The sequence below is a fragment of the Oncorhynchus tshawytscha genome, linkage group LG15, assembly GCF_018296145.1.
Source record: "Oncorhynchus tshawytscha isolate Ot180627B linkage group LG15, Otsh_v2.0, whole genome shotgun sequence".
In the NCBI taxonomy this organism is placed as follows: Eukaryota; Metazoa; Chordata; class Actinopteri; order Salmoniformes; family Salmonidae; genus Oncorhynchus; species Oncorhynchus tshawytscha.
In genome coordinates this window covers 20,137,313-20,155,320 of record NC_056443.1, presented here as the reverse complement: position 1 = coordinate 20,155,320, position 18,008 = coordinate 20,137,313, and the positions used below count along the sequence as shown (strand labels likewise).

General features: G+C 43.3%; 1 protein-coding gene across 2 annotated transcripts; it reads left to right on the top strand.

The window, feature by feature from the left end:
* Positions 1-4,080: 4,080 nt before the first annotated feature.
* On the top strand, positions 4,081-17,913 carry LOC112248766 (vang-like protein 2). 2 transcript variants are annotated; one of them, XM_042298267.1, is made up of 8 exons: positions 4,081-4,353; positions 12,365-12,631; positions 12,842-12,965; positions 13,186-13,793; positions 14,622-14,758; positions 14,928-15,063; positions 15,609-15,855; positions 16,238-17,913. In XM_042298267.1, the coding sequence occupies exons 2-8, from the start codon at positions 12,561-12,563 to the stop codon at positions 16,496-16,498; spliced, it is 1,584 nt and encodes a 527-aa protein (XP_042154201.1). In that variant the 5' UTR covers positions 4,081-4,353; positions 12,365-12,560; the 3' UTR covers positions 16,499-17,913. The 2 variants fall into 2 exon arrangements, with proteins under 2 accessions (XP_042154201.1, XP_024273832.1); XM_024418064.2 differs by lacking the exon at positions 4,081-4,353 and adding an exon at positions 4,397-5,161.
* Positions 17,914-18,008: the final 95 nt, after the last annotated feature.

Below are 18,008 nucleotides of genomic sequence, written 5' to 3'. Positions count from 1 at the left end.
ACCAGGAAGTGATGCAGGACTGATGGCCCCGGCCCCCTGACATCGAAGGATCTGCCCCCAACATGGGTTCAGGGTGAACTCTGACCTCTGTGGAGCCAGAGGGAGTCCAGGGATGAGAGGATGGACAGATGAAGGACAAAAAAAGGAAGAGACTGAAAAGTAGAGAACAAGTGATGGAAATGTGTGAAGAAGCAAATAGATCATAATGAAAGTGGAGAGTGGGCAGAATCTAAATTGGCAAGGAATAATGCCATGGATGAGATGTTGGATGGAAGTAAGGTTGGTTACATTTGAAGGAGAAGTTAGTATACTTTGAACAAAGTAGTGATGGTTCAAGGGAGAGAGTTGAGAAGTGACAGATGAACAGGACAACGTAAGGACCCTAGCACTTTACCCACAATACATCATCTGTCGCGTATCCATACTTCACAACAGATTGGATTAGTGAGGGACTGGAAACTGGACAGATCACCGGCTCCATTGTGAGTCAAAGCTGCACCTTGTTTGAGCCAAGTTGGTAGTTCATTACTACTGGTTGCTTTACAGTATGCCTGCCATGGAAGCCAATCGAAGAACGGTGTGTGTGTGTGTGTGTATGCGTGCACACACACACTGAACCAAAATATAAACGCAACATGCAACAATTTCAAAGATTTTAGTGAGTTACAGTTAGAATATCAGTCAATTTAAATAAATTCATTAGGCACTAATCTATGGATTTCACATGACTGGGAATAGAGATGTGCATCTGTTGGTCAAAAAAAAACAATCAGTATCTGGTGTGACCACCATTTGCCTCATGCAGCTCAACACATCTACTTTGCATTGAGTTGATCAGGCTGTTGGTTGTGGCCTGTGGAATGTTATCCAACTCCTCTTCATTGGCTGTGCGAAGTTGCTGGGTATTGGCGGGAACTGGAACAAGCTGTCATACACGCTGATCCAGACCATCCAACATGCTCATTGGGTGATATGTCTGGTGAGTATGCAGGCCATGGAAAAACATTTTCAGCTTCCAGGAATTGTATACAGATCCTTGCGTCATGGGGCCATGCATTATTATGCTGAAACATGAGGTGATGGCAGATGATGAATGGCACGACACTGGGCCTCAGGATCTCGTCACGGTATCTCTGTGCATTCAAATTGCCATCGATTAAAATGCAATTGTGTTCGTTGTCCGTAGCATATGCCTGCCCATACCAAAAACCCCACCGCCACCATGGGGCACTCTGTTCACAATGTTGGCATCAGCAAACCGCTCGCCCACATGTCTGCCATCTGCCCGGTACAGTTGAAACTGGGATTCATCCGGGGAGAGCATACTTCTTCAGCTTGCCAGTGGCCATCGAAGGTGAGCATTTGCCCGCTGAAGTCGGTTACGACGCCGAACTGCAGTCAGGTCAAGACCCTGTTGAGGACCACGAGCATGCAGATGAGTTTCCCTGAGACGGTGATTACACATGATGATCTGCGGTTGGATGTACTGCCAAATTCTCTAAAATGCCGTTTGAGGCGGCTTATGGTAGAACAATTAACATTAAATTATCTAGCAGCATTTCTGGCGGACATTCCTACAGTGAGCATGCCAATTGCGCGCTCCTTCAACTTGAGACATTTGTGGCATTGTGTTGTCAAAACTGAACATTTTAGAGTGGCCTTTTATTGTCTCCAGCACAAGGTGCACCTGTGTAATGATCATGCTGTTTAATCAGCTTCTTGATCTGTGACACCTGTCAGGTGAATGGATTATCTTGGCAAAGGAGAAATGCTCACTAACATGGATGTAAACCCATTTTGTGCCCCAAATTTGAGAGAAATAAGCTTTTTGTGCATTTGGAACATTTCTGGGATTTTTTATTTCAGCTCATGAAACATGGGACCAACACTTCACATGTTGCGTTTTATATTTTTGTTTATATATGTTCAGGTTTATTGCCCTGGGCCCAGAGGAAGGAATGGGTCATAAAGAGTAAAGATATCAACATACACAAGCATCATTCATCCATAATATTCTTCATGTTATGAGAAACGTACGTTTCGTAATCATACATGAAGAAAGAGGTGTGTTTTGTTTTGGGAAAACCAAGATGGTGGCCGGTCGGGTCAGTCAGTCCTGTGTCTCTGTACAGCTGCTATGCTACAGGATGGGTTGTCTGTAGCGGCGACATATTAAGGGTTACAACACTAGTACTGCACTGTTCTCTACTGAATGGCTGTCGTCTTCTGCACCACTACTCCTAGACATACAGGGATCACTACTACGAAAAAGGAAACCTGTTCAATGAATACCCAGATGTCTAACATGTCGTCATTTTTTCCCCCTAAAGAATGCTCTACTGTATTGGGTGTGTACAATACTGTGAATTCCCCTCTTCCCTACTATACCGTGAGTAGTATTTACCGTATTGTCACACCAAAACATGAAGGGATGGTTGTTTATACCAAGTAGCATACGTTTGAACTGAGAGACCCTCGGCACAGACATGTATTTATTGGGAGAGGAAGTCTGTTAACCCTATGTAATCCCTTGTTCAAGTGTGTAATCAGCAGCATACAATGTGTGTGTGTGTGTGACACCACAGTGTGTAATGGGATTTCTGAGGGGATGCAGTGTTTTCAGTTTAACTTGGCATGGTGGACAATTCCAGACTATTTTCTCATACATTTTCTTACTTTCTAACTTTTCTATTCGTCCATCTCTCCATTCACTTACCCTCTTGAGAAGCATTTTTTTCAGTCTCCATCTTTGTACTTTCTACCTCTTCTTTTTAGCGTCTTTTAAGGTTTTTCATACTGGGGTTGGTCTGTCAGAAGTCTGAGTTTGTGTACGCACCTCGCTCATACAGAGGTTAGAACTGATGTTTCTTCCCTTTGTCAAACGTTGCACAGCAAACTGCTGCACAGTGCAAACTACTGTATGCATACAGAGGTCTTTAACGATCCTTTCTCTTGTTTAAATCTTGTTCACTCATGTAATATAGAAATCACAACCTTGTTTTATATGTGAATCTTTTTTTTCTTCTGTAAAGCCTTAGTCCTTTCTTTTGATTTGATTTTTGTAGATTCGATCAAAACAAGATGTAAGTTATTTTCTCTCCCCTGTTTTTTAGAAAAAGGGGAGATTGTTAGCTGCACAGAAGGAAAATGAACATGTGTTTTGTGACATTAAAAAGAACTGTTTTGAAAGTCCTGGAGCGGAACTTGAGTCCTAACTCTCCCTGGCTGATGTGAAAAAGAAACTTATTCTGCCTTGAACATATATAGATCTGACCAAATGCAGCTACACCAAAGCATATTTATTCATACATTTTATATCCAATATTGAGTCTACAGAAATATCGGGCCTATTTCGCTCGAGCTCAATGCCCGTATTGAAGTCGACCACTTTGAGGAGAAACGTCCAGGTAGAGATCACAGTGAGCGGCAGCCCTAGTAACTAACCGGTGTGACCTGGAAAAACCTGCCCCCGAACCGAGTGAGGCAGAGGACATTCGTTTAGTGGCCTACACTCCTTTTTATAGGAATCAAAGTAAGCCAAGTATTAAACTTTGGGGCTAGGAAATATTATATTCAATAGGAGAAATCCTAACTGATCTGTCTCCAAGGGCCATGACATGATTGGTGCATCTCAATTGTATTTCCTTGACTCTTGTGTCCTTTCTCCTTGCTTCCTTCTAAAAATGCATTGGAGATGACCCAAGGGAAGGAACCCCTGACTTTGTCCTCCAATGTGCTTTGAGAAGGAGGTGAGAAGAGTACACAAGGAAACAATTGAGATTCACCTGTAAATTGGTATAGGATATATTCGACCCTTTTATGGGGATTTGTGCACAGTTGGTAGGTTTCTGTTAAGCCTCATGCACTTTCCAGTTGAGCAGTCAATGTATATCAGAGTTAAGTGTGTTTTATGTTGTGTTTGGTAATGTGTCAAGTCTTGTGTTTTAACTGAGGTATGAGAAATTGCATTCCACACACTGCTACATGCTCAGGGCCACGTTCACTGGGGCAGTTAACAAGCCCGTCACCGTCTGGCCAAATATCCCAAATCCGTTACATTGAAGAGCCTGGAAGTTGAATTAATTCAGAATTGTAAGCTAGTATTTGGGTCTTATACCTGCTTTTGGGGCACAGCCTACATGAAATAGGCCTGCATCTGTTAGGTTTGTTAAATTCGGGGAGCATCTACGGGTCAGCGTTAGCTTTGTATGAAACAGACGGTTTAGGGAGGATTACGCATTTGTAGTAGATCTGTTCTGGGACAAACTGCTGTTCTGTGATCGTCCTTCGTAAAGACGAGAACAGGGCAGGATTACACCATGGTCCTGCCCTCGTCGACGAGAGAAAGTAGAGGTGAGTGTCGGAACAGAATGAACAGGGGGAGGGGAGCGAGTGGAGGCGGAGCACTGTTGGGGACTTTGGCGAGTGGAGGGAGGCCATTGATTTTTAGGGTTGGAAAGCAAAAGAGTACTTTTGAATGGAGGAAAGACTAATCTGGATCTTAGTTATCTAGAAAGACTGACTGGGTAACCGTTTCCATACGAGGAAACAGAAACCAATCGGGAACCTGGGGCTGAATATTCCAAACCGCGAGGGACCGTGTAACGCAGTTTAGCCCTTTTGGAAAGGGGGCGAGCAATTGTCCCAAACCCGGCGGCGTGTTCTGTCGTTACAAGGGACCACAGAACAAGAGCGCAAGAAATGTGAGCTCCTAAGAACTGAACATTTTGAATTTATATCAGTTGTCCGATAAAGCCTACACTTGGATTATCTTTATGGATTGTATTCTGTAATTTAACGGGATACAAAAGCATTTGCGTCTCTGTGGAGCGTTGCCTCGCGCACCCCTCTCGGTGATGAATGACTGTATTCACACGCGCAGCGGGGCTTCCAGCAAAGAACAGATGCAGAAACCGAGAATGGATGCGGCTCATAGCTTTTGTATAGCCTGGATGATTTTTAGTTGAATAAATTATATTGTATATGAAGAGGAATCAAGTTACAAACCTTTCCTTCCCGAATGATGTATTTGGAAAAGAAACTGAATTAGGATACATCTCCGCCGCCTGATTTGAGTCACTGTTTAGGGTTTTCTTTGTGTCCAGATTTTTAGGCTACGATTCACGTTCACCCATTTGGGTATCACATTTTGAAAAGAAAGGTAAGCTTTCTGAACAGCTTGGAGTCTTTTTAAAAATGTATTCTAAAATAGTTTTCCTTTTTCCGTGGCAGGTTTGTCATTCACAGCCTCTCTATTCAAAGCACTCTGGGACCGTTCATTTCCCCTTCGATTGCTGGCCGATTGTTTATCATTAATGAATAGGTGGCATTGATGGTTAGGATATTTGGTCAATTTATTAGAAAATGTAATTAGAACATTATCCGTTGACATTGGCGCAGTATCTGTAAACCATTATGGCTTGATGATAGCCACTTGCAGTTTAGTCCGATAAATTAAACTCCGATTTGAATCCATTGATGAGTTTGAGTTTGCATGTCTCTAGGCAACAACATGATGAAGTATCTCACTTGTCACCCAAATTGCACTTTTACGCATGTGTGCCAAATATAGCACAGGTATAAAACTGGCTAATAACAGTTTATGTTGATGAATGTGAGCATGCTGACGGTTTTTCGTCCAGACTATAAACAAATCCCCTAAAAATCTGTATTGGCAACCCACATATCCGTGCTGCTGCATGGGCGTGAGACGTTTTACATTGTTTCAAGTCGGCTCGCACAAACACACCTTCACCGACAAACGTAGCTAATATTTTGCGGGAAAAAGGCAATTCTGACCCATTTTTAAACATATCTGCGCGTTTGAGTTGCATGCGTCTCATTGTTGGAATGAGACCGGTTCGTAATGGATAGGCCCCATGAAGCCTGTGGCTCGATTAGTTGAGTTACACTGGGCTGAGGCGCCGCCACGCTCTAGCGCCTTGCTGCGCCTCCGAGGCTTTCATCGAGGCCTGTGGAAGGGAGGAGAGCCCCCGGCATTTCGACAGCAGTGCCACTAGGGGCTATAACTTTTACAGCCTATTATGAAGTCGCAGGTGCCTTTTGAGGTTCCAGATGGAATACCCAGAACATTTGTGTGTTGCCTAAATTGGAGTCCTACAGTTAAATGGTTGCAGTGCACTGCAATGGAATTAAAGGAACACACATTTATTCTACCACACACACTATCCCACAAACTAGGGGTTTACAGTGCCTTCCACAGTATTCACTCCCCTTGACTTACTCTACATTTTGTTGTGATGCAGCCCGAATTCAACAATTGATTACATCTTTTTTTTTTGTCACCCATCTAAACACACTGACTAAGTGAAAACATATTTTTAGATTTTTTTGCAAATTTATTGCAAATTAAATATGTAATTTACATATGCGTTCAAATCCCTGAGTCAATACACGTTAGCATCACATTTGTCAGCATTTACAGTGGTGAGAATTTGTGGGTAAGTCTCCAAGAGCTTTCCACACCTGGATTTTGCAACATTTGTACAGTCGGAAAAAATTATTCAAGCTCTGTCAAATTGGTTGTTGATCATTTGGTTGTTGATCATTGCCAAACAGCCATTTTAAAGTCTTGCCATACATTTTTAAGTCAAAACTATAAACAGGCCACTCGGGAACATTCAATGTTGGCTAGGTAAGCAACTCCAATGGATATTTGGCCATGTGTTTTAGGTTATTGTCCTGCTGAAAGGGGAATTTGTCTCCGAAAGTCTGTTGGAAAGCAGACTGATCCAGGTTTTCCTCTAGGATTTTGCTAAGGTCTATTCTGTTTCTTTTTATCCTGAAAAAACTCCCAGGTTCTTGCAGATGACAAACATACCCATAACATGATGCAGCCATCACCATGCTTGAAAATATGAAGAGTGGTACTCATTGATGTGTTGTGTTGGATTTGCACAAACATAACACTTTGTTGTGAGGACAAAAAAATGTATGGAGTAAAAAGTACATTTTCTTTAGGAATGTAGTAAAGTAAAAGTTGTCAAAAATATAAATGGTAAAGTACAGATATCCCAAAAAACTAAAGGACTACGTAAGTAAAGTATTTTTACTTAAGTACTTTACACCACTGCCTGGTTCAGTTTATCAACCAGCTAATTATTAGAATCAGGTGTGCTAGATTAGGGTTGGAGAGAGAATCTACAGGACTGTTGCTCTCCAGTAACAGGGTTGCAGAGCCCTGCTCTACAGGCTTCCTTCTTTTCACTCTGTAATTTAGGATAGTATTGTGGAGTATCTACAATATTGTTTATCCACCCTCAGTTTTCTCCTATTACGGCCATTAAATTCTGTTTTTAAAGTGATCATTGACCTCATGGTGAAATCCCTGAGCGGTTTCCTTCCTCTGCGACAACTGAGTTAGGAAGGACGCCTGTATTTTTGTACTGACTGGGTGTATTGCTAAATCATCCGATGGGTAATTAATAACTTCACCATGCTTAATGGGATATTCATCTACCAATAGGTGCCCTTTTTTGTGTGGTATTGGAAAACATCCCTGGTCTTTGTGGTTGAATCTGTGTTTGAAATGTACTCCTCGACTCCGGGACCTTACTTGTGAGTGTGGGGTACAAAGATGAGGGAGTCATTTAAAAAGAATGTTAAACACAATTATTACACACAGTGAGTCCATTCAAATTATTGTGTGACTTGTTAAGCAAATGTGTGTGCATTTTCTTAATACTAACAGTGGAATGTAAATATAAATGAAATATATCCGTGTCTGAAACATTTAAGTTCTAAGTGTGTGTGTGGGGGGGTTGTCTCGGGTTAACTGGTAGAGAAGAAATGGAGAATAATAGGTCATGTAATATCCCCACTAAGCTATACAACACACACTCATGACCACACCTCCACACATCAACCACAATAGTGCCCTGCTGCTTGTGAAACAATGCCAGATACTGTAATTACTGTGTGTGTGTGAGAGAGAGGACAGATTTGAAAAAGCTTATTTGCCTTTTGCAAATCTGATTTGGATGAGTCATTGAATAAACCAATCTGAAGGGAGTCAAACTACTTTTAGCAGTGATTCACATTCACAAAATAAAGTCAAGAAAGAAGGCAGTTTGGCTTTTGGGAGAGGATGGTGGGAGAGTGGTGCAGAGGCAAGAGACGATAGTCCGAGCTGACAGTGGACGACATCTTAACATGACTTCTTACCACATCTATGGTCCAGTACAGAGGGTGAACTCCGATTGAACCCACACTGTAAACCCCAATGTGATACCATTACTCACAACTTTTGAGGAAACCCGTTGCACTTCATATATCTGAGTACAGCTACTTATTTTTTTTTTTTTAGTAATCGTTACTCAAACTGATTTGTTAGTAATAGAGACATGGTTGTTGAATGTATTTATTTTCAGTTCTGTGCCCTTCACAAAGTGAGGTCCTAGGGGAATGTTATCTTTATAATTAAACTTTTTATGACAATACATTACATATCTTGTACGGCCTTATTTTGAAGCCTAGCTTTACCCTAATACAGTGGCCTGAAACTCATGGTTTATACAGGCCACATCAGCCCTGCAAGTAGGGTTGCAAAATTCCTGTAATTTAACCAAAATTCCCAGATTTGTGGAAAACCTTTGAAAATGTACCCAAATTTTGCAACCTTATCTGCAAGTTGCATTATGTGGACTTGCCAAGTGATGTGTAATTCCTATTGGAATCCAGCCAGAGTTAAGAACTCCAACAATTTACATTTTTATTCACCCGCAACCTGCATTCATAATGTCTGCCAGCGTTAGGAACAGTGTGAGGAGAATACCTAAGCCATTTTAAACTGGAATGACCATTTCAGTAAGTGGTGCTAAAAATCGAACTAAATGATTGGATTTGTTTATAAACATTTATTTATCTTTGTGTAGCATACAATTAATCAGTTAATCACCCAATGTACATGCAAAAACACGTATTATAAACAGTTCCAAAAAATCTACCTGCAGTAGAGCATCCTGGGGGTAAAAAGTGATTTGTTATTGTAACTTTTAAAAAATAGAGTTGATGTGACTTCTCATTTAGTTTTGAGTCAGTACCACAACCATTTTAAGTAATAATGACTTTTCATTATTAGAAGTATTTGAGTTAAAAATGCCTTAGGTTTTCATCAGCAATGATGATCTTTGCCAATAGTTTTAACTTGGTCAGTGCTATACAGGATACTTGGGACATCCTGAACCCTAACCATAATCCTTACCTTAACCAATTTAAATGGCGTAGGGACGTCCCAAGGATTGCGGCTAGCACAGACTGTTTTAACTTGAGTTTAAAGGAGTATAGCCGACATTGCTATTAGCTTACTCTCTCTAACACAGTTAATAACCAAAAAGTAGTTAACTTCTTGACATCATTACCTCTCCTGTTTTCTATATAGCTGTCCTGATGAATTTGGTGAGACCTTTACTTCCGTGAGCTACTCAGGTTCTCTCAAAAGAGGCCTATTCCCCAGTAAATGTTAAATGGCCATATACAGTGCCTTGTGAAAGTATTCGGCCCCCTTGAACTTTGCGACCTTTTGCCACATTTCAGGCTTCAAACATAAAGATATAAAACTGTATTTTTTGTGAAGAATCAACAACAAGTGGGACACAATCATGAAGTGGAACGACATTTATTGGATATTTCAAACTTTTTTAACAAATCAAAAACTGAAAAATTGGGCGTGCAAAATTATTCAGCCCCTTTACTTTCAGTGCAGCAAACTCTCTCCAGAAGTTCAGTGAGGATCTCTGAATGATCCAATGTTGACCTAAATGACTAATGATGATAAATACAATCCACCTGTGTGTAATCAAGTCTCCGTATAAATGCACCTGCACTGTGATAGTCTCAGAGGTCCGTTAAAAGCGCAGAGAGCATCATGAAGAACAAGGAACACACCAGGCAGGTCCGAGATACTGTTGTGAAGAAGTTTAAAGCCGGATTTGGATACAAAAAGATTTCCCAAGCTTTAAACATCCCAAGGAGCACTGTGCAAGTGATAATATTGAAATGGAAGGAGTATCAGACCACTGCAAATCTACCAAGACCTGGCCGTCCCTCTAAACGTTCAGCTCATACAAGGAGAAGACTGATCAGAGATGCAGCCAAGAGGCCCATGATCACTCTGGATGAACTTCAGAGATCTACAGCTGAGGTGGGAGACTCTGTCCATAGGACAACAATCAGTCGTATATTGCACAAATCTGGCCTTTATGGAAGAGTGGCAAGAAGAAAGCCATTTCTTAAAGATATCCATAAAAAGTGTTGTTTAAAGTTTGCCACAAGCCACCTGGGAGACACACCAAACATGTGGAAGAAGGTGCTCTGGTCAGATGAAACCAAAATTGAACTTTTTGGCAACAATGCAAAACGTTATGTTTGGCGTAAAAGCAACACAGCTCATCACCCTGACCACACCATCCCCACTGTCAAACATGGTGGTGGCAGCATCATGGTTTGGGCCTACTTTTCTTCAGCAGGGACAGGAAGATGGTTAAAATTGATGGGAAGATGGATGGAGCCAAATACAGGACCATTCTGGAAGAATGGAGTCTGCAAAAGACCTGAGACTGGGACGGAGATTTGTCTTCCAACAAGACAATGATCCAAAACATAAAGCCAAATCTACAATGCAATGGTTCAAAAATAAACATATCCAGGTGTTAGAATGGCCAAGTCAAAGTCCAGACCTGAATCCAATCAAGAATCTGTGGAAAGAACTGAAAACTGCTGTTCACAAATGCTCTCCATCCAACCTCACTGAGCTCGAGCTGTTTTGCAAGGAGGAATGGGAAAAAAATTCAGTCTCTCGATGTGCAAAACTGACAGACATACCCCAAGCGACTTACAGCTGTAATCGCAGCAAAAGGTGGCGCTACAAAGTATTAACTTAAGGGGGCTGAATAATTTTGCACGCCCAATTTTTCAGTTTTTGATTTGTTAAAAAAGTTTGAAATATCCAATAAATGGCGACCCACTTCATGATTGTGTCCCACTTGTTGTTGATTCTTCACAAAAAAATACAGTTTTATATCTTTATGTTTGAAGCCTGAAATGTGGCAAAAGGTCGCAAAGTTCAAGGGGGCCGAATACTTTCGCAAGGCACTGTATATTTTTTTCTGTCGGTTTCATTCTTATTCAGCTATTTCATTCATTGTTAAGGCACCTGGGCAAACAGTTGGTGTTTCTGCAAACGTCCTCATTTTGTTGTCATCGTTCTTTAAATGATTTAGACTTCTCGGCCTCTAGAAGCCATGTATAGAATTCTAGCTAATGTCATTGGCATTTGTATGAATAGAGTGTGTGTGTGTGTGTGTGTGTGTGTCTTAACCAAGAAGCTCCTGTCTTATTCGCACATGAAACCTATTGTGAGGGCCCAAAAAGGGTTGAGGAGTGAATTGGAGCGAGAGACGAGGGAGAGCGACAGAAAGTTTTTCATTCACTACACATTATCACATTAAGAATCAATGCCTCTCTCATTGGAGGTAGCAGTGCCAGTCCAGCTGAAATTGCATTGGGTTCTTTGCAACATATTACCTGATGTAAACACATACTGGCAAAATCAGGATGGAGTAGTTCAGAACCCGAGTGTCTTTCTAGACCCAAGTGGGAGAGAAGGTGGGGAGTTGGTCAGGCCACCATGGTAACACCCCCCAATCCCCTCTCGCCCATCGCCTCTTATTCATCCCCATAGTAATAGCCAAGCTCTGTTGCCCTGGAGACCACAGGGGATGGCAGGGAATGCAGTGTGTGTGTGTGTGTGCACAATCGGGAATATGAAAAGGCAGTGGCAAGCTCCTGTCAACTTGGTGAAATGCATTTTGTTGCTGGAAAATACACACCATTTAACATCTGAACTTACGTATGAGGAGTGAAATTGAGCTTCTACCCCAGGAGAGTATAAACGAGGTTAATAACCTCTGAAGTTATACCACAACTTCATTGTGAGGCTTCTTCAGCTGCTATAACCCATCTCCCAAATATGGAAAATCCTTCTGTTTAATGTGTTTGTGTCTTGTGAGAGCAACCTAAAATGGGCTGCGAAATAATCCTAATTTTATCAAATGAAAGCAAACTGCCAACTCACTGAGTTCCTTCATATCCCAGACAGAGTGACGAGGCAATGCAAGCAAATTAAAAGAGTTTTTTTCCCACATTGCTGTTTAGAGTCCTATATAAAAGCTATCCCTTTGAGCTCTTCTTTTCTCCACAACGTGCCCTTTAGTCCTGTTGTGACCTCTTGTCTGTCTGATCGGACTAATTACATGGTAATAGTGTGACGGACATGTTAATAACACATTAATAAACAGTTTTCTATCTCCTCATTCGCCCACCACCCCTCTCCCCCCTCCGTCAGGTCTGTCCCCCCCTCCCCCTCTCCTCCGGCCTTCAAGATAGATTCCTTCAGGAGTAAGGTTGAGCTCCTCCGCCTGCCTCTGGCCCTCTCATCCAAGTCCATCAGCCACCGCAAGAGTCAGCTGGGCGGAGCCGGGCAGCACGGCACGGGGGGAGGAGGTGCCCACAGGGGCAAACCCCGCCCACCGGCCTCTGACATGGACAACGAGTCGCAGTACTCGGGCTACTCCTACAAGTCCTCACACTCCCGCAACTCTAGGAAGCACAGGTGGGTAACACGTGTACGACATAGATACTTATACTGTACATGTACTCACACTCACTCTCTTGTTTCTACACTCTCACTTGCGTGAACATGCAGGTCAGGGAAGCTGTGTATAACTTTGTTGACCCGGTTTGGTTAACCTCCCCCAAAAATAGAAAACCATGACAGTTACGGTTAACCCTTTACGTTTCTGTCTCTGTGTGTGATGTTCAGGGATAGGCGGGACAGGCACCGCTCCAAGAGCAGAGACGGCAGTAGTCGTGGAGACAAGTCGGTCACCATCCATGCCCCTGGAGAGCCTCTACTGGACACCGAGTCCACCCGCGGAGACGATCGGGTCAGAGTTCACTTCTTTCCTACAGTACATCTCCCCTCACTTCCACACCCTGATCTTTGATTGGGGGGTCAATACCTGGCTTTAGTTTCTCTCTGTCTACTCTGTCTCTTATCACTCATCCTCTTGTCTTCTCCCATTTGTTCAGGTAATATTGCCTCTTCCCTATCACACCTCCCAACATATGCTCAAAGAAATCTCCCCCCCCCTCTCCCTACTCCAGGATGATAACTGGGGTGAGACGACCACCGTACAGACTGGCACGTCAGAACACAGCGTCTCTAACGAGGACCTGACGCGCGTCTCCAAGGAGCTCGAGGAGTCCTCCCCGCTGGAATGCCGGCGTTTCTTGGGCCCAGGATTGGGCGCCGTCCTTGGCCTCTTCGCCCTGGTCACCCCCCTGGCTTTCCTGGTTCTGCCGCAGCTGCTGTGGCGCGAGGCCCTGGAGCCCTGCGGCACGCCCTGCGAGGGTCTCTACGTCTCCCTGGCCTTTAAGCTCCTGGTCCTCCTCATCTCCACCTGGGCTCTGTTCCTGCGCCCGCCGCGCGCTACCTTGCCTCGCTTCTACGTTTTCCGCTGCCTGCTGCTGGCGCTCGTCTTCCTGTTCGTGGCTTCCTACTGGCTGTTCTACGGCGTGCGCGTGCTGGAGCCCCGGGAGAGGGACTACAGGGGCATCGTGGGGTACGCGGCGTCGCTGGTGGACGCGCTGCTCTTCATCCAGTACCTGGCCCTGGTGCTGCTGGAGGTCAGACACCTGCAGCCTGCCTTCTGCCTCAAGGTGGTGCGCACAACTGACGGGGAAAGTCGCTTCTACAACGTGGGACATCTCAGGTGAGTCTTGGAGACGTGTGGTTGTGTTTTGAGGTGTTTTGTGTTTGTCGTTTACATGCTGTTTTGTACAGAGATTGGGGAGTGGGTTTCTATTGTGTGGGCTTCTGTGTAAAGGTTGTTTGGTTTGTTTGCATTTTTAGTAACCTAGTACTCTGATTTCAGAGACTTATGATATTGTGGTTGGCCTGCAAATCTGTCAGTCGGAGATTAACCGAAACCCGCATTACCTCATCAGTCAGTTTGTTTGGGCTATTTGCATACAAATCTCTTCATTTCTTTGTTTGAATCCCCATTAGCTTTTGCAGAGGCAGCTGCTACTCTTCCTGGGATCCACACAAGACACAAAACATGACAAGTAACACAACACTGGTACACTGATAGACAAGGACACTCACCCAAATGTAAAATACAAAGATATACAGCAAAACATCATAATAATAATAATAATAATAATAATACAAAGAAAAAAAATAATGTGTGTGTATGTTTATTCCCCCTCAAAATGTTTTGGTTTGCACCAGGCTATTTGGTTAGCAGTCATGCGTATGATCAAATGGGAGCGGTTGTGTCTGCTCCGCTAGTCATCTGGTTCCCACCTTAGTGTGTTTGTAGCAGCAAGGCCTGGGGTGCAACTATACCCCACCCAGCTGATCATCTAAAATAGCTGCAGGACCACCTCGGGTTCAGTGCCTTGCTCAAGGGCACATCGCCAGAGTTAAGATGCTGCCAAAGGGATACTGATGATGCTGCTACTGATGATGATAAGGACATATTCCATAGTAATGACATAGATTAATAAGGGTTCGTACCTTCCTTGTTGTTCTCCAGTATTCAGAGGGCAGCAGTGTGGGTGCTGGACCAGTACTACAGTGATTTCCCAGTCTACAACCCTGCCCTCCTCAACCTGCCCAAGTCCATCCTCTCTAAGAAGAGTTCTGGCTTCAAAGTCTACACTCTGGGTGAAGGTAAGTCTCGAATGCTATCCTTTCCGTCTCTCATCGTCTCGCCCCTCTTTTCCCTCAGTCATTTTCTCACCTCTTCGCCTCTGTCTTCTATGTGTTCTTTTTTTTAGCAAAGAAATTGTAACATTAGATGTTTGTTGATCCTTTTTCTTTATTGTGATTTTTCTTCCAGAGAACAACACTAACAACTCTACGGGTCAGTCCAGAGCGATGATCGCTGCAGCCGCCCGCAGGAGAGACAACTCCCACAACGAGTATTACTACGAGGAGGCAGAGATGGACCGCAGGGTCCGCAAGCGCAAGGCCAGGTGAGGAGGGGAGACACGCTGGGCTGGGTAGATCGTCAAAGAAAGAACATTTCAATCCATTTGTTGTAGAAAAACTGCTTTTGTGAAAAGTGCCATTTTTTTGTGTCATTTGGTGAGTTAAACAGTTCAAGACTAATCAAGGGAACATCACAGATTTTTCAAACCCCAGGTATAGAAAGGCTGCCGTTGTTTAAAAAAATAGTAGATTTAAATATATATATTTTTGAATTTTTCCTATTCTTTCTTTTTTTTTACGTTACAATACAAAAACAAACGTATACATACGAACACCAACTTACAGACGCATCCAAACAATGGCTACATCTCATCCGCCTAGACCTGCCTGCTCATATCCCCATCCCTATTTCCTGCATTATTGTTTGCCACTTGGCCTTAAATGGTACCAATTTGTTTTTCTCCGTCGCCCGTGCTATTTCAATAAGGTGGACGTTATTTTAGCTCCTCTCGGTTTAGCGCTTGCAATACAAATGCTAGCCTGAAACAACATCTGCGTACTCATTACGCGTGCCCTTTTCTCCTCCCAGGCTGGTGGTGGCGGTAGAGGAAGCCTTCACCCACATCAAGCGTCTCCAGGACGACGAGCCAGCCGCGTCGTCCCCTAAACACCCCCGTGAGGTGATGGACCCCCGGGAGGCAGCTCAGGCCATCTTCGCCCCCATGGCCCGGGCCATGCAGAAGTACCTGAGGACCACGCGCCAGCAACCCTATCACAGCATGGAGAGCATTATCAACCACCTGCAGTTCTGTATCACGCACAACATGACCCCCAAGGTGAGCCACCATTCCCTTAACATGATCACTACGCCCTCACAACATGATCACTATGCCCTCACAATGTGACCCCTACACCCTCACAACATGACCCCCACACCCTCACAACATGACACCTATACCCTTTACATATGACCCCTACGCTCTTAAATAGGACCCGTATTATACCCCAAATAACAGCCCATATAAGACACTATTCTTGACCGTAAAGGGATTGATATAAGCATGTTTCCCCTGAGGAATAATATCTAGCCTACTTTACATTCCACGGAGAGAAATTGCACACTACAAACACTTAACTCCTAGCGGTTGCCCCACTATCGATATGACGTCCCACCCTGGCTGGCTGTCTATCTGCTTCTTCTCTGTGTGTTTCTCTCAGGCCTTCCTGGAGCGCTACCTTTCTCCAGGCCCCACGCTGCAGTACCAGCGGGAGAACGGTATGGGTCGCCAGTGGACCCTAGTGAGCGAGGAGCCGGTGACATCAGCCCTGAGTCGGGGTCTCGTCTTCTCCCTGCGACGTCTCGACTTCTCCCTGGTTGTCACGGTGACACCCCTCCCCTTCCTCCACCTGGGGGAGGAGTTTATCGACCCCAAGAGCCACAAGTTTGTCATGAGGCTGCAGTCGGAAACCTCTGTGTAGAGAGGGAGAGGAAGTAGTGGTTAGGGGGGCGAGAGAGGAAGAGGGAACCTATGCTTCAACTTTCCTCAAAGCCCATCTCTCTCAGTATTGACCTCTGTGTGAAAAAGGGAGAGAAGACGGCTATCTGTCTCTTTTTTTGCACAAAGCAGTGGAAATGTGGCGTCTGCTACCAAGGGCTGGAGGAGAGACCTCTGTGGCTATCCCGTTTTATTAACTGTGTGTGAATGTCTTTGTGTGTGTTACTGTGTTAGTCATTGGGACTTGTATGTTTCTCATTCCTTGACAGTAACTGGACCGCATTATTTGAAGTTGACATTACTACATTACTAACCAATGAACTGATAAAATATTAAAGATAAATGTGAATAGGAAGACTTGATTTAAAAAAAAAAAGAACTAGAAAAGTTACGTGCTTGCAAAAGTTGCAAATTAGCTACGACGTCAACCAATCAGGTGATTGGAATCACTGAGTCGACAAATAAACTGACTGCTTCCTGACAGTGGAACCATTTTCATTGGACAAAATCTGACCCTGGTCCAAAGGAAGTGGGTTGTTCTAGGGACAGCTGATGAATGTTTAGTTGAAACACTGACCAGCTGATTTTCATAAGAAATGAAACGTTTTAAGATATTTTTTGTGACGTTAATTAATGGATGTTATGCTGGGGACTTTTGATGTGTATTCCAGTGTTGGTTTTATAATGAAGAAGACGGAACAGATACAAAAAACAGACTGAACCTATTGTCGTCATGATATGAGAGGTTATTTTTGTTTTTCGTGCCAAATAAAAGTCCATATCAGATATAGGGCTGAGTCCCAATAATATCTAATTTCTCCTGAATTGTGGACTCATTTACTACTTCCCATCAAAAGCATTGCCTTGGTGGAGGCCAGGGCTAGTGGGAGTTTCCACCATATTACTTATACCAGTCATCAGTCATTTTTTGGAAGAAAGAGAGACACATCCATAGTCATGTGTACCACATGACCACTGTACTGTTTTGAACATTTGACCATGCCTAAACACACAAACCAACACATTTGTTTTTATTAACCTGTACTTGCGTGCAGTTTAAGATCTGATTTGTTCGATTCAAGGCTCTGAGGTGAACATCAGCAACAGTCCTTATGGGTCCAGTACAAACAACGGTTCTTGGGCTCTGGCAGCTTAGAGCTGCTGTAGTCTGTCTCCTATTGTTGTATATAAATGGTTTTATCTTTTTATATGTGTACCATATGTTCGAGACAATGGTAGCTTTTTTTTCTTTTTTTCTACATAACTGCATTTTATTTGATATTTTTTAGTATCACTTCATGTTGGAAATACATTTGTAGATTGCAGTTATGATGTGAATGTTTTTCATAATTTTAGGACTAAACTGTTACGACCTTTTAAATAAATTATCTCTCGTGATATGATGCTTATGTGCCCCCCCTCCCACCCCTGTCTCTCTGTCTCATATTTAAATTTATAGTAGTATTGGAACGACAATTTATATTAATAGATTT